Source organism: Trichechus manatus, unplaced genomic scaffold, assembly GCF_000243295.1.
Source record: "Trichechus manatus latirostris isolate Lorelei unplaced genomic scaffold, TriManLat1.0 scaffold00001, whole genome shotgun sequence".
Taxonomy (NCBI): Eukaryota; Metazoa; Chordata; class Mammalia; order Sirenia; family Trichechidae; genus Trichechus; species Trichechus manatus.
In genome coordinates, this window is record NW_004443937.1 from 23,976,444 (window position 1) to 23,997,293 (window position 20,850).

The window sequence follows — 20,850 nt, forward strand, 5'->3', positions numbered from 1 at the left end:
CTTCTCTCCTCTCATTATGGGTTGCTTTACAACTCAACCTTAGTTTAGAAGGATATGAACTGGGACAACTGTATCCAGATCAGAATTCATCATTTTCAACATCTCATCAGAATGAGTTCACTTGGAAGTCATAAGTCAGTGGTGTCCAGAAAGACCTTCTGCTGTTCCTTCTCGATAGTTCCTTTTCTTTAGGGTTTCTGGTGAGGAACACTAAAAGGTGTCTCAGGACCCTGCTCTATGCATCTCAGCGAAGTGTTTGAGGCTGGGTCCAAGTTATTCCCCTGGATCTGCTGGCTTCACTGGCTCCTGCGTGTCTAACAAGGGAATGTCTGTCTTTCCACTGCCCACATTCCCATTGTTTGGGTGGGAGAAGGTGTATGGTTCATTTTCGGACTCAGGAGAGAAACAAGGGGGGTGCTCCTCTGCGGTCAACTTTGCAGTCAGGGCCCTGGAGCATATGGGGGGTGGGGAGGGAGGGCAATCCCCTGTGGGGCCCTGGAAGGGCCGGTAGGTGTCCACCTCCGCCTGGAGGAAGGATCCATTGAAATCCTGTAGCAGTTGCCCATACACCATGGTGTCATCGATGACTGCATACACGTGGGAGTCATTGTCCTTTCGTCCTCTCTGGAACTTTTTTTGCTGCTTTGGCATCTGGGTATTGATGTTGCCATTGTAGATACCTACGACAGGGCCCTTGTTTATCTCCTTTTTCCTATTGGGAGAAAGGGAACAAGACAGACAAGTCAGGAAGGAAACAATCTTAGATGAGCACCATTTATACAGCCCAACGGACTCAAACATATTAATGATCATGAAGGTAGCGCAGGACCAGGCAATGTTTCGTTGTTATATAAGGTCACCATGAGTTGGAGCCGACTCCATAGCAGCTAACAACTTAGATTCTTCGGGGTTTTGGCCCTGTCTCCTCCATCTCCTTCAAACTGCTTAGCATTTGAAACCCAAACTACTGTCCTCAGAGAGCATTTAGAAACTCACTGCCGTTGAGCCAATTCCAACTCATAGTGACTCTACAGGACAGAATAGAATGCTCCACAGGGTTTCCAATGCTGTAATCTTTATGGAAGCAGACTGTCACATCTTTCTCCCGTGGAACAACTGGTGGGTTTGAATCACCAACCTTTTGGTTCGCAGCTGAGCACTCTAACCAATGCACCACCAGGGCTCTTGAGCATTTAGAAGTGACCAGCTTTTGTCTCTGCTTTTCAGGGTGAAAATGGAGAGATCACAGCTGGGCGATAGTGGTTTAGAGAAGGCACCACTATCTATGCTCAAACTAAGGAGACCTGGTGACTCAGTGGTTAAGTGCTCAGCTACTAACCAAAAGGTTGGCAGTTCGAATCTACTAGCCACTCCGTGGGAGAAAGAGGTGGCAGTCTGCTTCCGTAAAGATTATAGCCTTGGAAGCCCCATGGGACAGTTCTACTCTGTCCTACAGGGTCACTATGAGTCAGAATCAACTCGACAGCCATGGTTTTTTTTATGCTCAAATTAGATTTTGATGCAGTTATGCAGTCTCCAACGGTGGCGTTGTCTGATGATACTTTTGCCCTCTTTCTTACTAGAAACAGATGGTGTCCCAGCCCTTCTAAACCACATCAGGCTCAGCATGCCCAGACCAACCTTCTGGAACTCTCAGTACTTCCCCGAGGATAATGCTTCACTCTTTCTTTTGCATCGGTAAAAGCTCTGACCATCTAGATTGTAAATGGTAATATACAAGCCTCAGGAAGGAAGGTGTATCTTAGTTTTCAGCTTGAGCTGGGGGAGAGCATTAACAGAAAGATCCAGTCTCCTCAGCCATGACCTCCAACAGAGGAAGAGGTAAAAGGACGACAAAATTCAGGCTGTGGGGCTAGAGTTCCTCAATAACACCATTAACGTTTGGTCTTTCGTGCTCTTTGGTACCTGGATGCGGACAGGCATTAGCACCCCCTGCCACGGAAAATATCTCTGCGAGCCAAACAGCAGGGGAAAATTCAAATGGAGGACATTAGCTCAATTAGCATAATGGACCATAGAATGCAGAGGCTGTAGGTTCACTGTGCACGGAATCCCTGTACTTTTCTGACATAAAAATATATCTAGTACATGGGGCTTTTAACATTGTGTCTTTGGCTGGGATGATGGGCTCCAAAGGCTCCTGCCTGATGCCCAGGAATGGACCCCCCTCCTTGGTGTTCCCACAAAGCCCTGCTTGCCCCTGCCATAGCTCTTCTCATGCTGCCCTGAGACTGACTATTTCTGTGCCTGCCTCATTTCTCCTCCACTCCCCAGAGACTGTGAGTTCCATAGAAGAGACTGGGTCTTGCTCACTCTTGTATCTTCAGTGCCCAGGAGACCCTCAGGTAATGTATCTTTAAAGAACAAGTTTGATGGCGTTTCCCTCCATTCTCACCACAGAACTCATTTATCCTCCCACACCAACTCTGGGATGGGCCTTATACAAACCTGCCGGCCAGTGACCTCACCCACTCAGGCCACGACGGGGGCTGTTTAGAGATGGATTCCCTCCTGATGAGGAGGCCGGGCCCTGTGTGAACATGGCCAAGCTTTCCCATCTGGGTGCACCCTGACAAGAAAGTCTCCCGGGGGAAACCACAAAATGAGGTTTAAAAGAAATCCTTTCCCCCCAGCATGATATGTGTACAATCTCACTTCAAGGAGGGAAGGCCTCTCTCTGGGTCTGCTGTGAGCTAGGCCGTCCTCATCAGTGGAGACATTTCTAGACAGTCTCAACGCAGATCGGGAGTTTCTGTTGTTTGCTCCTGGCCGCAGTTAATAAAACATGGTTTGTTTTTTTTTTTTTGGCTTTTTGGAAGGTCAAATCATGCTAAAGAAAACAGATTCCTCCCCTAATCAGAAATTTGAGTAGAATGTATAAAATCTGTCTAGAAAGGTCAACATTTTCCTTTCATAAAAGAGAAGTGTTGTCCTGAGCTGGTGGGAGGTGAGGCTGAGTCAGTTAACTGAGTCTTCCTCCCTCTCATCCCCAGGGCTGGCTTTTTGCTGCTTGTCTGGAATTTAATAAACAAGCATAAAATAGACAGTTTGTTTAAGGAACTGGAGGAAAACAAGCTGGGGCAGTGTGCGTTCGTTTTCCTCAGGGTGACAGTGTGAGCAGTTTCAGAAGCCTGGTCTGGCAGGGCCTTCGTGAGTGTTTTCCTGCCCAGATAGCTCCTTGGATGATCACAGTCTAACGAGCAAACAGCCAAAGATTCACAGGGAATGTGTGCTGAGGCACAATCAACTGTAGGCAAAAATGTCATAACACGTTTTCCCCTAGGTATGGTTTTTTTTTTCTCTTCCCCCTCCTCAAAGCATAACTCTCATCTGGCAACATTATTTAATGCTGATCTTTGGGGGATAAATAGGAAGCAAGAAAACAAAGTCAATAATTATGATACATCTGCTCTGCATAGATCTGAGGAGGGATCAAATCAGCAGAAGATAGTTTGAGGAATTCTACCTACTTCCTTTTCACACAGCAAATGATGAGTCCGAGGGCAAACAGCAGTAAGGCTCCACCTCCCACTGCTGCAATGATGATAACAGTCAGGTCTGTGGGCAGAGACACAGATAGAGAGATGAGGAGATTTGTGGGGTTAAGTCAAAGATGAACTTATAGTAGATTGTGTCCAAAGATGGCGGCCATCAATTCCTTCCCTCCCTGTATGCATACACTGCTCCTCACAGAAGAGGAGCAGTCTATTTCCCTCCCTCTCGAGTTTGGGCTGGCCAATAGAATACAGCTCTGCCAGTTCTGGGCCTAGCCTTTAAGAGGTCTGGCAGCTCTCTGAGGGGAAGCCAGTCAACATGCAAAAAATCTGACTCTGCAGAGACCACCATGCTGTTAGGAAGCCCAAGCTAGCCATGTAGCGACTCCATGTGGGAAAAAAGTAGGAAACCCATCCAAAAGGGAGCACCAAGACCCCAGACATGGCTCCCACTGAACTATTCCAGCCAGCTTCTAGCTGTTCAAGGCATCTGGCTGAGGTCCCAGACATCTTGGAGCAGAGATGAGCCATCCTGCTGTGCCCTGTCCGAATTCCTGACCCATGGAATGGTGAACAAATAAAATAATTATTGTCTTAAGCCACTAAAATTCAGGGTAGTTTGCTAAGCAGTAATAGATAATTGAAACAAACTGGGGATGGGAAGACCTACCAGATCTACTCCAAAGGCTACTCCTGGCCTATACCGGGTGCTGTTTCCCCATCTGCCACAGCCTGTCTCAGAGAAGAGCAGAGCAGAGGAGTGTAGGAGAAAGTAGGGAGTGAAAAGTCAGAAGAGAAGGAGTTAAGGAGAAGGTTGTGTGTTTGTGCTGTCCTTTTCCTACAGTAGTACAAAGGAAAAAGAAAATAAATCAGAGAGGGAGCACTACCCCAAACAGCGATTTAGCATTTCTTGCTTGTTCACCAAGGCAACAAAAGGTGAGACCGAAACCGGAAAACATGACAGAAAATAAATGTAAGAGAAGAAGAAAGCCTAGGAGCTAACTTGAGAGTGAGGGAGAGCTTTTCACTTGTGGCTTTTGGTTCCCACCAGTTCTCCTGCTACTAACCAACTGTGTTAGGCAAACCTGCAATCTCTCTAACCGCCAGAAAGGGAAGGGCCTGAGGAAACAATCTCTACAGTCCCTTCTGGCTCCAAAGCTCCGTGATGCTCTGCAGCCATCTCTGAATAAAGGGTGCACACGGCCACATCAGAGATTGTTCTAGCACACTTGCAAATTGGAAGAGGGCCTTTCCCTTGCTTGAAAGTCTTCCGTGGCTCCTGTAACTCTGACGATAAAGGCCAACTCCTCATCGTGGTGCTGAGGGCTGATGCTGAGAGCATTTCATGGATTTCAGTGTTTCAATGGGACTAAAGAAAAAACACCAGCACCGTGTATCTGTGTCACACTTTCCAGTTCCCCATGTTTTAATCACCAACACTGAATCCCCACAATACTTCTGTGAGGTAGTTATTATCATCTACTCACTACAGATGAGGAGGCTAAGATCACAGGACTATAAAGAGACTTCCCCTTTGTCAGAGAGACATGAGTAGTAATGGACAGTGATAGGTTGACTACAAAAATGCCCTAATTCTCCCCCATCCCTGAGTCATGTCCTTTTCTATGTGACTCTGCAGTTCCCCCAATCAAGAGATGGAGTCTGGTTGCACACCCCTTGAATCGAGGCTGGCCACATGACTTCCTTCGGCCAAAAGAGCGTGGCAGAAGTGAAGGTGTGCTAGTGCCTACCTAAATGTCAAGAGACTTCGTGTGCATCCAGTCTCTCTTGGGTCTCTCTGCCTCTGCTCTAAGAACAAGCCCAGGATGGAGGATAAGAGACCATGTGGAAGAGAGTCAAGTAAGTCCAGCTGTCCCAGCTGATCGTGGCTGGGCCCCAGACACGTGAGAGTGCCCAGCCAAGATTAGCAAAGTCACTTAGCCCACCCGCAGCTGTTCATAGGTATGTAGGTGAGCTCTGGTAAGCCCAGCTCAGACCAGAACTGCCCAGCCAAACTGTGAGCAATAATAAATACCGTATTTTTATGCAAATAATGTGTGCCTTCTACATTTGTTTGCCAGCTGACCCCTGCCAGGTGTTTTCAAAGATGCGCTGTGCTGATTTTTTTTTAACATGTTGCTATAAAAAAAATTTAGCATAGTGAGCTTATGAAAATACCTGGGGGTGGGGTGGGGTGGGGGAGTAGGGTGTGGTTGGCAAACCACCGTAGAAAGTGCTTGTTATTTGTGTAAAAATACGGTAGTTGTTTTTAAATTGCTAAGTTCTGGGGTGGTGCAATAGTTAAGGGCTTGGCTGCTAAGCCTGTTGGTGGTTCAAACCCACCCAGCTGCTCCATGGGATACAGACCTGGCGATCCGCTCTCATAAAGATTATAGCCAAGAAACCCTATGGAGTAGTTCTATTCTGTCACATGGGGTCACTATGAGTTGAAAATCGACTCGATGGTACCTCACAAGTTCTGGGGTGGTTTGTTACACAGGATTATTGATGTCACAGCTGACTGATACAGGGACAGTCAGGACTCAAATCCATGTTTTTTACTCCCATTCCTGGCTTGCTCCTCAAATTTCCCAATTTTCTGTAAGACCTGGACAACCCTTACCTGTCTTCCTTGGGGTGAGTGTCACCAAGAAGAGCAGGTCCAAGTGCTTGCCACTCACAGGGCTGCAGTTGGAGATGTTGACCCAGAAGCTGTGATGGTGAAACCTTGGCTTGGGGAGCACCTGGTCTTCTAGGTTGAAGATCTCCTCGGCATGGCTCCGCTGTTCCTGGATGATCATGAACGCACGCCCTGTCTGGCAGACGACACCGGTCCTCTCCTTGAGGAAGGTCAGGCAGGCCACCTGGTTCCTGGGCACACTGATGTTCCAGGACACTGAGGTGAGAGGTGGCAGGCCCCAGTCCAAGGTAGGGGTCCTCAAGTAGACCTTGCTTTTTATGTCCGGCGTCACTGTAAAAATGCCGTCCTCTGCAGGAAAGGGAAGGGAATCCAGATAGATGTTGTTTCATTCAATCAAAATGGAGGGACAAAGAAGTGATGGAGAAAACAATGTTAAACCATCTAGATCAGCGCTGTCCAATAGAATGTTTCGCGGTGATGGAAATGTTCTCTATCTGCACAGTCCAGTATGGTAGCCACTCGCCACATGTATCTATTGACTACTTGAAATGTGCCCAGTGTGACTGAAGAAACTATATTTTTAATTTTGTGTAATATTAATTTAAATTTAAATAGCAACATGTGGCAACTGGCTACCATATTGCTCAGTGCAGAGTTACAGGCTCAGTCAGATTAGGTGCTCAGATCTGTTGAAAAAAAACAAAACAAGCAAACACCAAACGGGCTAGTTTGCCAAATTAGTGGTTATCTCAGACCTTCCACTCAGAAATGCCCTCAACGAGGTTAACATCCATCTGAAGCCGCTGCTCCATGGTAGGACTGAGATATACTGATTTCTGTTTCAGAGACTGAAAAAACCTTCAGGTTCTGGGAAGAATTCTAGAATCACAAAGCTGAAAAAGCCTCAGACATGTCAATTAATCCATTCCATACCTTCAGGTGAGATGAAAACCCAACATTCTACATGGATGGGAATGTGTCTTATTTTCAGAGACTCCCCTCAAGGAGTTTCTCTGGTAACCTTGGTGATGTCAGGCAGCCTGGACCCACCTTAATCTTATGGCCAAAAATTGTTCTCCCTCCCACTCATGCCTCCAAGAACGAAAGGAGAACAAAAGTTTGAAGGTCTTGGCTGATTTTAAAATAGGCTCTAACTTAAAGTAACTTTGAGTAAATTATAATGACGACTGTGACTTTCTTAAACAAACCATGTAGATGTCACGGATGTGAATCATTTAGACCTCACTTACTGCCTTAGAACACTGAAGACCACACACCAACCTTCCAGGAGGCGTCTGTTCCCCACACTGGAGAACAGGACCCTCAGTGCTCCAGAGGCAGATTCAGCGCCCTCCCAACATTCCTCCCTCTGTGCTCTCCACAGACTATTCTGAATTGTAAAAGCAGAATCATAAAAATGTCCACATTAGGTTTTTTATGTTAAATACCCAGGACTCTGGAAAATTTGGTTATTGCTCATTTATAATCTGCCTGCTTCCAAAAAAAGATCTGACCCTGATTATTTGTTCTGCTGCCTACCAACCAGCATTCCCGCCGTCAGAAACATCTTTCTTATTTCTAACCCCTGGAATTTTCCATGTAAGACTAATGGGAAAATCAGGACTAAGATTCAGGATCCCTTCTGATTGAGAACCACTGGTTTATTAAAGAACCAAATAGTTTTATAAGGTTTAAGATGAAAACAGAACTCCCTCCTCACCCTGCCACCTCTATTCCTTACTCCCCAGAACAACCACTTTCAACTCCTTTAGCAGGTTCTCTTGTTAGTTACTTCTGGCCCACTTAGCCATTCCTTCTCTTAATGAAGATGATCACAAAGCCACAATAAAATGAATGTCCACAAGAGAAAGCCTAGGGAGGCATGAAAATGGGGGGAGGGTGAAAAATGCCCTTACCTTTGAAATATGGTATAAAGGACACGGTCAGGCCCTGCCTGGAGGCCTCTTGGCGGAAGTTGGGTTTAAAGGTGCGGAAGGTCACTGAGATGCTCTGCTTCACCCGGATCTGCTCGATGGAGCCTCCAGGGCAGAAGGAGCCAAAATAAAGGTCCTGGCCAGGGACGGTGCCGGCCACGAAGTAGCTAAAGCTGGTGTTGCAGCCCCTCTCATTGGTGGACTGCTGCAGCTTCTGGGTGGGCACCAGTGCCAGGCTGAGCTTCTCCTTGGGTACCAGCAGCTTCCAGGAGAAGTGGTGGAGCTGCACGGGCAGCTGGAAGATGTTCTCAGGCACCTGGAGAGGAAAGGACTTCCTGTGGCAGTACCGGTGGTCTGTACAGCCTGGAAAAGAGGGGTTCATGGTACCCATGCGAAGAGGAGGGCCAGAAGAGCATCCTCCCCACCTGGGCTGGACATCTGGTTGCTTCCCTGCTTTTCCTTTTGGTCTTGCCTCTCCTTCTCTGTCCTCCATCCCTGGCTCCTTCATGCTCCTTTTCTGGCTCTCCCTCCTGCTCTCTCATATCTAAACCAGGCCAGCGGCCACAGAGTCAGTTCTGACTCATGGTGACCCCATGTGAGTAGAACCATGCTTCCTAAGGCTATCTGTCTTCCCTTCTCTTTCCTTCCTTCCTTCTTCTCTCCCTCCCGCCTCCCTTCCTTCTTTCCTTTTATTGTGGTTAACAAAACATTTTAACATAAAATATTTTTCAATCCAACAATGTTTACATGTACAATTCAGTGACATGGATCATGTTCATCCTGTTGTATAACCATCAACACTAATCCTTTTCCAAATTATTCTACCACCATTAACGCCACAGGGTTTTCAGTGGCTGATTTTTCTGAAGCAGATCACCAGGTCTTTCTTCCAAGGCACCTCTGGATGGACTCAAACCTGTGACCTTTTGGTTAGCAGTCGAGCACATTAACCATTAGCGCAGCCCAGGGACTCCTCTTATATTCTTCTTCTTGTTGTCAGGTGCTGTTGAATCTGTTCTGACTCACAGTGACGCTATGTACAACAGAACAAAACACTGCCTGGTCCTGCACCATCCTCACAATCATTGCTATGCTTGAGCCCATTGCTGCAGCTACTGGGTGAATCCATCTCATTGGGGATCTTCCTCTCTTTCGCTGACCCTCTACTTTACCAAGCATGACGCTCTTCTCCAGGGACTGGTCCCTCCTGATAACATGTCCAAGTTACATGAGATGGAATATCTCACCATCCTTGCTTGTAAGGAGCATTCTGGTTGTACTTCTTGCAAGACAGATTTGTTCATTCTTCTGGAAGTCCTTGGTATATTCAATATTCTTTGCCAACACCATAATTCAAAGCCATCAATTCTTCTTCAGTCCCCCGTATTCATTGTCCAACTTTCACATGCATATGAGGCAACTTGAAAATACCACAGCTTGGGTCAGGCACATCTTAGTCCTCAAAGTAACATCTTTGCTTTTTAACACTTTAAAGAGGTCTTTTGTAACAGATTTGCCCAATGCAATGCGTCTTTTGATTTCTTGACTGTTGCTTCCATGGGCGTTGATTGTGGATCCAAGTAAAATGAAACCCTTGATAACTTCAATCCTTTCTCTATCATGATGTTGCTTATTTGTCCAGTCGTGAGGATTTTTGTTTTCTTTATGTGGAGGTACAATCTATACTGAAGACTGTGGTCTTTGATCTTCACCAGGAAGTGCTTCAAATCCTTTTCACTTTAGCAAGCAAAGTTGTGTCATCTGCAAACTGCAGGTTGTTAATGAGTCTTCTTCCAATCCTCATGCCTCGTTCTTCTTCATACATAGTCCAGCTTCTTGGATTATTTGCCCAGCATACAGATTGAATAAGTATGGTGAAAGGATACAACCCTGACACACACCTTTCTTGACTTTAAACCACGCAGTATCCCCTTGTTCTGTTTGAATGACTGCTTCTTGGTCTATGTACAGGTTCCTCATAAGCACAATTAAGTGTTCTAGAATTCCCATTCTTTGCAATGTTATCCATAATTTGTTATGATCCACAAGCTGAATGCCTCTGCATAGTCAATAAAACACAGGTAAACATCTTTCTGGTATTCTTTGCTTTCAGCCAGGATCCATCTGACACCAGCAATGATATCCCTCGTTCCATGTCCTCTTCTGAATCCAACTTGAATTTCTGGCAGTTCCCTAAAGATGTACTGCTGCATCTGTTTTTGAATTATCTTTAGCAAAATTTTACTTGCGTGCGATATTAATGATATTGTTTGATAACTTCCGCATTCTGTTGGATCACACATCTAAGGAATGGGTGCAAATATGGATCTCTTCCAGTTGGTTGGCCAGTAAGCTGTCTTCCAAATTTCTTGGCATAGATGAGTGGGCATCTCCAGCACTGCATCTGTTTGCTGAAACATCTTAATTAGTATTCCATTGTCTTAGTTATCTAGTGCTGCTATAACAGAAATACCACAAGTGGATGACTTTAACAAAGAGAAATTTATTTTCTCACAGTCTAGTAGGCTAGAAGTCCAAATTCAGGGCGTCAGCTCCAGGGGGAGACTTTCTTTCTCTGTCGGCTCTGGAGGAAGGTCCTCCTCATCAGTCTTCTCCTGGACTAGGAGCTTCTCCACACAGGAACCCTGGGTCTGCTCTTGGCGCTGCTTTCTTGGTGGTATGAGGTCCCCCAACTCTCTGCTCGTTTCCCCTTCCTTTTACCTCTTATAAAAGGTGACACAGGCCACACCCCAGGGAAACTCCCTTTACATTGGATCAGTGATGTGACCTGCGTAAGGGTGTTACATCCCACCCTAACCCTCTTTAACATAATCTTGCCTCATTAACCATAGGAAGAGATTAGGATTTACAACATATAGGAAAATTACATCAGTCACAAAATGAAGGACAACCACACAATATTAGGAATCATGGCCTAACCAAGTTAACACATATTTTGGGGGGACACAATTTAATCCTTGACATCCATCAATTCCTGGAGCCTTGTTTTTCGCCAATACCTTCAGTGCAGCTTAGACTTCTTCCTTCAATACCATCAATTCTTGATCATACGCTACCATCTGAAATGGTTGAACGTTAGCCGATTCTTTTTGGTACGGTGACTCTGTATTCCTTCCGTCTTCTTTTGATGCTTCCTGCGTCATTCAATATTTTGTCCAGAGGATCCTCCAATATTGCAACTCGAGGCTTGAATTTTTTCTTCGGGTCTTTCAGTTTGAGAAATGCCGAGCACGTTCTTCCCTTTTGGTTTTCTAACTCCAGGTCTTTGCACATTTCATTATAATACTTCATCTTCTCGAGCCACCCTTTGAAATCTTCTGTTCAGCTCTTTTACTTCATCATTTCTTCCATTTGTTTTAGCTGGTCTACATTGAAAAGCAAATTTCAGAGTCCCTGCTGACATTCATTTTAGTCTTTTCTTTCTTTTTAATGACCTTTTGTTTTTTTCATGTATTATATCCTTGATGTCATCCTACAATTCATCTGATCTTTGGTCATTAGTGTTCAGTGTGTCAAATCTAGTCTTGAGATGGTCTCTAAATTCAGGTGGGATATACTCAAGGTTGTAGTTTGGCTCTCGTGGACTTGTTTTAATTTTCTTCAGCTTCAACTTGAACATGCATATGAGCAATTGATGGTCTGTTCCACAGTCAGCCCCTGGCCTTATTTTGCCTGATGATACTGACTTCTCCATCTTCTCTTTCCACAGATGTAGTCAATTTGATTCCTGTGTATTCCATCTGGTGAGGTCCACGCGTATCCAAAAAAACCAAATCTGTTGCTGTCGAGTTGATTCCAACTCATAGTGACCCTACAGGACAGAGTAGAACTGTCCCTCAGGGTTTCCAAGGAGCGGCTGGTGGATTCGAACTGCTGACCTTTTTGGTTAGCAACTAAATGCTTGACCATTGTGCCACTAGGGGTCCTCCATGTGTATAGTCGTTGTTTATGTTGTTGACAAAAGGTATTTGCAATGAAAAAGCCATCGGTCTTGCAAAATTCAATCGTGCGATCTCCGGCGTCATTTCTATCACCGAGGTTGTATTTTCCAACTACTGATCCTTCTTCTTTGTTTCCAATTTTTACATTCTAATCACCAGTAATTATCAGTGCATCTTGATTGCATGTTTGATCGATTTCAGACTGCAGAAGTTGTTACAAATCTTCAATTTCTTTATGCGTGAATTTGAATAATACTTGTATTAACTGGTCTTTCTTGTAGGTGTATGGATATTATCCTATCACTGACAGTGTTTTACTTCACGGTAGATCTAGATCTTGAAATGTTCTTATTGACGATGACTGTGACACTATTCCTTTTAAATTTGTCATTCCTGGCATATTCTTACTGTCTACTAAACTGGCAGACGCATTTCTGAGGAGTACTTATGGTTGACATTTTTTCTTCTTTTTTGCTACATTCTCTCTTCTGTGTGTCTGTGTCTTGGATGCTAAGAGTCACGTGGGCAGGGCACGGGTTTTTATACCCAGACATGTTGACCAGTGCCTCAGTCTGTGGGGAGGCAGTTTGTGTAGTGGTTAGAGCAGTGAGTGGTGCTGGGAAGATCTTAGTTCACATTCTAGCTCTGTTACTTCCTAAGGAGGTGACCTCGGGCAGTCTGCTTTGCCTCTTGTGGCCTCAACTTCTGCATCTGTTGAGATTCTAAGAGCACCCATGTCAGGCAGTGTGCATGTAGGTGACCCAGCAGGGCAGTGAATATTGGTTTTGCTGCCCTTCATTTATCAAACATTCATTAGGTGACTAGCACATATCTAGCACTGCTAGGGGACTAAAAGGATAAAAATGGAACAAGTCCAAGCTCTTGGCCTCAAGGATCTCAGTCTTGTGTGAAAGAAGACAAGTGGACAGTGAATGTAGAAGCCTGGGACACAGGGATGGGAGAGGTGGGGAGAGAGGACTTTACAAGAGGGAGACGAGACGATCGACAGAGGAGAAACGTAGCGTGGACATGGGAGTGCAGTGGCTTGGGCAAATCCGTACTTCTGAAGGATGCATGCTCTAACTGGGGCTGCCTGCTCCTAGAAGGGGCACATCTTCATCTTGTTCTTTCTGCCTCTTGGTTTTCCTTGCCCACCTGCAGAGCAGGTAGACATTTCTGATCATACGATTTACAGCCTACCTAGTGAACCCCTCTGAGAAGATGGGGCAGGGAAGGGGAGCCTCCCGCAGCCCAGGGCGAAATGCACTAGTGGGGCGTACTTATGGTTTTCTCTCCCTTCATCCGCAGGCGGGTCAGACTGTCACAGAGGAAGGAGACCTTGTATTTGGAGCCGGAAGTCAGGGTCAAGTTGGTGCTGCAGGTCCAAGACTCCAGGCACACAAAGCAGGTGGGGACAAACCTGTGGCTCAGTGTGTCAGACCGTGCTTCGATGGTGAGTGACATGGCACGCTCATTACTTAAGTCAACCAGGTAAGTTTTATCTGAAACAAACCAAAAACAGGCCATGAAGAATGGGTCAGTGGCAACCACCTGAAATGGCAAAAATTAGTACAAAACCTCTCTTGAGGAAGGAGATAGCATACCCATATCATGGCTGGGGAATGTCTGAAAATGTTTTTATTATTAAGGGAACATTACAATAACGTTGTTCCTGGGTGGTGCAAATGGTTAACGCACTCACCGCTACCTGAAAGGTTGGAGGTTCAAGTCCACTCAGAGGCGCCTCAGAAGAAAGGCCTGGTGATCTGCTTCTGAAAAAGCAGCCACTGAAAAGCCTATGGAGCACAGTTCTACTCTGACACACGTGTGGTCGCCATGAGTCAGAATCAACTTGATGGCAACTGTTTGTTTATTTACTTTAACCATAACTTTAGAAGAAATTTAAAAGGAAAAATGGTGGACTGCATTTCTACCACCCTAATTTAGCTGTTTTCATGTCTTTATGTTTATTGTAGTCCTTGTGTTAGTCTCCTAAGGCCGCCATAACAAAGTACCATTAAGCGAGGGGCTTTAAACAACAGAACTTATTCTCTCAGTTCTGGAGGCTAGAGGTCTGAAATCAAGATGTCAGCAGGGCTGTGCTCTCTCTGAAGGCTCCGAGGGAGGAATCCTTCCTCACCTCTTCTAGCTTATGGTGGTCTCAGGAGTTCTGTGGCCTGTGGCAGCGTAACTCTAATTTCTGCTTCCGTCCTCACACGACTGTCTTCTGTGTCTCTTCTTTTTAAATGGACATTACTCATATTGGATTGGGACATATCTTACTCCAGTATGACCTCATGTTAACGCTTTCATGAATGAATTAAAAATATTAAAAAAAAAATGTTTTGTTTATATCATTTTTTTTTCCTTAATGGAATGCATGCTGGCTCACTGAGTGTCTGAATTTTTGGTAGGGAAAATGCATTTTTTTCTTGCCTCATCCTACCAGTCCTACCCTGAGAGCCCAGAGGGACATATGCGTACCAAATAATATTCATCAAAATCCATATTTTGTCCACCAAAAATATTGACTGAGCACCACCTCATACAATACCCTGTAAAAACAGTAATTTGCAGCACACACTCGCTTGTGCTGTTTCCAACAGTTATACGGGTCCCTGCCTGCTGGCAGCATGCGCCGTCAGGGGTATAGCAGCTTCCTAATAAACCCTGAGAGGCAGAAAACGTAGGTGGGTGCTACATGTCCTGCTGTTCATGAAAGGGTTTTTAACTGACAACATGTTCAAAGACTCTATTTCCAAACAAAGTCATGTTCATAGGCACCAGGGGTTAGGACTTCAAAATGTCTTTTTGGAGACACAATTCAATCTATAACAGTCCTTGTTAATATGTACGTGTATTTTCACCTACTTAAAAGTATCAAAAACAAACAAAAAAACCAAACCCCTTGCTGTCGAGTCGATTCCGGCTCACAGCGACCCTATAGAACAGAGTAGAGCTGCCCTACAGGGTTTCCAAGGAGCGGCTGGTGGATTTGAACTGCTGACCTTTTGGTTAGCAGCCGAGCTCTTACCCAGTGTGCCACTAGGGCTCCACTTAAAAGTACAGTGTATATAAAATTGTACACTCAGCGTGTAAATAAAACTGCATACTCAGCTTTGACTTTATTATTTTATACACTTTTTTACTTTTTTATTTTTACTATATAGTTTTTATTTTACTAGATAGTTTTCATATTCAGTAATCTTTTTTAATACTCATTCATCTTAATGCATGACATTCAACCAAGTAAGTTTTACCATCATTTATTGAAATATTCTCCTACTACCAATAGTAATTAACAGTAGTGTGGTTATCATTGCAAGGATAGAAGAATAGATTCATGGCACAGTCCCTAATAAGTGCTATATTTCAAATCAGTGAGAAAAAGATGAGCTACTTTATAGGCTGGGCTAGGAGATATGACTGCCCCATTAATAAAGGAATAAGATGAGACTGCTACCTCGTAACAGTCCCCATGATAGAAACAAAGAGAATATTCTTATAAATGTGGAGTAGACATAAATGATACAAGCCAAAAAAACAGATGAAAATATCTGACAATAGATGCCGTAAGTCAAGTCAAAAGGCAAGGGACGCAGTGGGAGAAAGTATTTGCAAATATAAAGCAAACCGTGAATTCCTATTTCAAATATATAAAGAACTCTTACAAATTAACAATAACCCAATAAGAAGTACACAGAAAAGGAAATACAAACGTCTAAATATCCAAAATATGAAAAGTTCTTCACGTCACTAGTAAGCAGAGAAAAGCAAATTAAAACCAAATGTTACTATTCCCTCCAATCAGATGGGGGGAGGGAGGAATTAAAAAGCCTGGTAGTTATCAAGTGCTGGGGAGAGTATGGAGCCCTGGTGGTGCAGTGGTGAAGAGCTCGGCTGCTAACCAAAAGGTCAGCAGTTCGGATCCACCAGCTGCTCGTTGGAAACCCTATAGGTCCTATAGGGTCGCTGCGAGTCGGAATCAACTCGACGACTATGGGGTTTTGGGAAGAGAATGTGGGAAACAGGCGCCATCTCACACTGCTGGGGGAGCATGGGACATCCTGTTTACAGGAATTTGCGAATTACTGTAAAAATGAAAACCCTGCACCCGAGAACCCAGGAGTGTGCCATGGTGAAATACATTTTCATTTTCACTGCATTGCTTTAATTGAGGAAAATGAAAAATTAAACGAACCAGTCGCCGGCAAGTCAATTTTGACTCGTGGGGACCTCACGTGTGTCAGAGAAGAACTGTGCTCCATAGGGTTTTCAATTTTCCAGAAGTAGATCTCCAGGCCTTTCCTCTGAAGCAACTCTGGGTGGACTCAAATCTCTCACCCTTGGGTTAGCAGTACCCAGAGATTCCTGCGGAAAACTAGAAACCACTGAATACTGGAAGAGTTAAATAAACTCATGAACAGAATACACAGCAGTTAAAAAAAGAATGTGGGAGATCAAAATATGCTGATATAAGGACCTCCTGGGCAAAACAGCAAGCTGTAGAACCATATGTAGAGTATGACACCAGGGAGATTACAAAATCTCTTCATAAAACAAAATACCTATTTCTACCCGTACAAACTCATGTATGTAAACAAAGAAGAAAAAGGTCTGGAGAGAAATACATCAAATACACAATGTGGTCGCCCCAGAAGAGAGGCCTGGAAGTGGGGGTTGTGGGGGGGGGCCCAGGGGGATTTTAGCTTTGTTTGTAATATTTGTGTTTTCTACGAGAAAATGTTTACGTATTTCTTGCATAATTGAAAAAATTGCCAGACTGTTGGTCATTTAGGTGGTTTCCATGATTTTGCCATAGGAAGGAGGCTCCAATAGGCACTTCTGCATGTTAACGTTCTTCTTCTGATCTATCTTCTCAGGATAAATTCCCAGAACCAAGACTGTTGGGTGGAACAGGAATATTTTTTCAACTCTTTAGAAGAGATGACCAGATTGCATTATAAAAGAGTCATTGCATTTGTAATGCCATTCCCAGAAGGTTCTATACTACAAACTCCTGGAATCGCCTTTTACTGAGTTGCTTTTTAACTTCATGCATTCTGCTTTTATAGAGTCATCCAATTGGGAAGGCGCCTGTGCAACGCAGTACTATGTTTGCAGTTCAAGGGTGGAGACAATGCCGTGTATCTGGCCCCTGAGCCTCCAGCTCCCTCCAGGAAGCTCAGTCTCCCAAGGCTTCCTCCTTCCTGATAATGCACGATTAATGGAGTTTCTCCTTTTGAACTGGCTGTCAGGCAGCTCAGTGTCAAATCAGAAGCATAATCAGTGAAGTGTCTTAGGTCTTATGGCTGTCATGTCTGTTAACTCTTTTCTTTGGTTCTGATTGGCTATTTCCATATCAATTTTACCATTATGTCTAACAGTACTTTAAACAGAGGGATGTCATATGCCCAGAGCTGGACTATAGAATCTAATGCTGCTAACTCAAATATGATTTGATTTTGTAGATGGTTAACTTTTCAGTCTCCTGCCTCCATGTCCAGAGCATTTCTTTTTTTTTTAATTTTTTTTTTAATTGTACTTCAGATGAAGGTTTACAGAACAAAGTTTCTCACTGAACAGTTAGTACACATATTGTTTTATGACAATGGTTAACAACCCCACGACATGTCAACACTCTCCCTTCTCGACCTTGTGTTCCCTATTACCAGCTTTCCTGTCCCCTCCTGCCTTCTAGTTCTTGTCCCTGGGCTGTTGTGCCCCATTAGTCTCGTTTTGTTTTATGGGCCTATCTAATTTTTGGCTGAAGGGTGAACCTCAAGACTGACTTCATTTCTGAGCTAAAAGGGTGCCTGGAGGCCATACTCTTGGCGCTTCTTCAGTCTCTGTCAGGCCAATAAGTCTGGTCTTTTTTTGTGAGTTAGAATCTTGTTCCACATTTTTCTCCAGCTCTCTCCAGGACCCTCTGTTGTGATCCCGGTCAGAGCAGTCAGTGGTGGTAGCTGGGCACCATCTAGCTGTACTGGACTCAGTCTGGTGGAGGCTGTGGTAGTTGTGGTCCATTGTCCTTTGGACTAACCTTTCCCTTGTAGCTTGTTTTCTTCTTTCTCCCTTGCTCCCGAAGGGTGTCCAGAGCATTTCTTACTGCCCTTTAAATTCCTCTTTATTGCTTTCTCCAGGGAACGGTGCCCATCAGGCTGTGTTAGGAGCCCTGACCTGCGCTTCTGCAGCCCAGGCTCACCTTTACTAAGGCCCAGTCACACGCTGCAGCTGTCTCCCCAACCCTATTCTTGCCTCATTCGCTGTTACCAAAGTTCTACATGCAAATAGTTTAATAGTCTGGCATTTTAGGCTGCGTGAGTCTTCTTTTTTTTAATTTTATTTTGTTGTTGTTGTTGAGAATATATACAGCAAAACGTTATCAATCCAGCAGTTTCTACATGTACAATTCAGGGACACTGATCACATTCTTCGAGTCGTGCAACCATTCTCACCCTTCTTTTCTGAGTTGTTCCTCCTCCATTAACATAAACTCAGTGCCCTCTAAGGTTCCTATCTAATCTGAGTTGCCATCAATTTGATCCCATATAGATAGTTCTATCCCATATAGATAGAGCATAATGCCAAGGCAGGCCTTTTTTTTTTTTTTTTTTCCCACTAATTAAACTATTGTTGGTTTAAAAAAGACTTCAGGAGATATTTTTGGTTTAAGGTTTAAAGATTATCATAGGGCAATAGTTTTCAGGGGTTCATCCAGCCTCCAAGGCTCTAGAAAGTCGGGAATAGGCCAGGTGAGTCTCAGTTGCGGGACTGTCCTGTACACAGCAGGACATTAAGTCGCACCCCTGGCCTCTACTGACTAGATGGAAGGAGCAACAATTGTGACAACCAAAAATGTCTTCCAGACATTGTCAGATGTCCCCTGGGGGACAAAACTGCTTCTGATTGAGAACTACTAGTTTAAAGAACCAAATAGTCTTACAAGGTTTATTATGAAGACACAACTCCCTCCCCACCTTTCTACCTCTATTTCTCACTCCCCCAAACAGCCACTTTCAACTATTCTAGAAGGTTCTTTTTAAGTTACCTCCATATCTTTCAATAACCAGCTTCTACTGCTGCTTCTTGATCTTTCAGTATCAGGCATTATCTATTGCCTCCCCTCTATGGAAGATGTGGATTTTCCTCTCTTTCACACCACACATGCCCACCACACACACACACACACACACACACCCCCGCTACTCAGGCCTACACCCCACATACAACTCAAGCCCACGACACATACACACACCCATACCACACACACTCACCATTCCCCATCTTCCCAACAGTTACCATCATATTTTCAGTCAGATCATTGCTCTATGTCTGTATTATCAAGACTGTGTAAACACAATATTAACATAGCATTTTTACAGTCATACTATGTGGCATATACTAATTACTTTTCCTTTCCTGCACAACAGTTTGTTTTCCCTGGAGTTAATTATTGTCATGTGCATCCTTTCCTTAGTTTCTACGCATTTATCAGTGATTCAACCGCAAACTCTCCCCACTGGAATGAATCTCCTTTCAATACATTTGAGAACATCAGGTATTTCATAAACTTTATCTTCCTGAAAAAATCTCTTCAGGCCTTCTCATCTGCTCTGCTTTAGAAGGGTTGCTCTCTGTCTGGCGTCCAGGTACAGTCTCTGTTGTTGCTGTTAGCTGCTGTCGAGACAGCTCTGACTCACGGCGACCTGACGTGTAACGGAAAGAAACGCTGCCTGGTCCTGCGTCATCTTCGTGACGGTTGGTATGTTTTAGTCCATTGTTGTAGCTACTGCGTGTCGGTGTGGTCTCTTGGATTAGATCTTGGGCTTCCTGGGTCTCGTGTTTCTTTATTGATTTTACTTCCTTTTTCAGTAGACCACAGCCTCTAGGAACTTCCTGGAAAGTGTGTATGGAGGTCAATTTTTTGAGAACTTGTAGATCTGAAAATGTCTTTATCCTACCTTCACATTTAATTAATAGTTTGGCTTGGTACAGAATTCTAGGTTGGGAATAATATTCTTTCAGAATCTTGAAGGCCTTGCTCCCTTGTTCTCTAACGTTCAGTGTTGCTGTTTATTATGTCTATTGCCATTTGGTTGCTTATTCATCTGTATAAAGCTTATTGTCCTCCTTTCTGGAAGCAGATAGGATCTTTGTGTCCCTGATGTTCTGCCATTTCACAAGGACATGCCTTGGTGTGGGTCTATTTCTATCCACTGTGCTCGGTGGTCCCTTTCAATCAACCATCCATGCCCACTGGTTCTGATAAATGTTCCTGAAATGTTCTTCGGAGGTTCCCTCCCCTCTTTTTCTTCTTCCTGTTCTCTCTTCCTGAAACTCCTTTTATTTGGAAATTCTTATCTTTCCCCCTATTTCCATCTCTATTTTCTTAACTCTCACTTTCTGCAAAATGTTCTAATCTTTACCTTGCAGCCCCTTTGAGTTTTTCATTTCTGCTTTCATATTTTTGGAGCCCGGGTGGCACAGGTTAAGAGCTCAGCTGCTCACCAAAAGGTCGGCAGTTTGAATCAACCAGCTACTCGCTGGAAACCCTATGGGGCAGTTCTACTCTGTCCTATAGGATTGCTATGAGTCGGAATCAACTTGACAGCAATGGGTTTGGGTTTTTTTCATATATATATTTTTCCTTTTCTTTTTATTTTTTTTATTGTACTTCAGGTGAAGGCTTACAGAACAAATAGTTTCTCATGAAAACAGTAGTACACATGTTGTTTAATGACATTGGTTAACAACCCCACAACATGTCAACCCTCTAACTTCTCAACCTTTTTTTT

At 44.2% G+C, this 20,850-nt stretch overlaps 1 protein-coding gene across 1 annotated transcript in view; it reads right to left on the reverse strand.

Moving 5' to 3' along the window:
• Positions 1 to 273: 273 nt before the first annotated feature.
• The window catches only part of CDCP1 (CUB domain containing protein 1), a 39,376-nt gene continuing 18,799 nt past the window's right edge, over positions 274 to 20,850 (reverse strand). Inside the window, exons 4-8 of the mRNA XM_004368701.2 lie at positions 13,333 to 13,554; positions 8,073 to 8,453; positions 6,139 to 6,504; positions 3,492 to 3,579; positions 274 to 712 (exon numbers count right to left, since the gene is read on the reverse strand). Coding sequence (XP_004368758.1) covers positions 274 to 712; positions 3,492 to 3,579; positions 6,139 to 6,504; positions 8,073 to 8,453; positions 13,333 to 13,554 — 1,496 coding nt within the window. The remainder of the gene's footprint in view (positions 713 to 3,491; positions 3,580 to 6,138; positions 6,505 to 8,072; positions 8,454 to 13,332; positions 13,555 to 20,850) is intronic.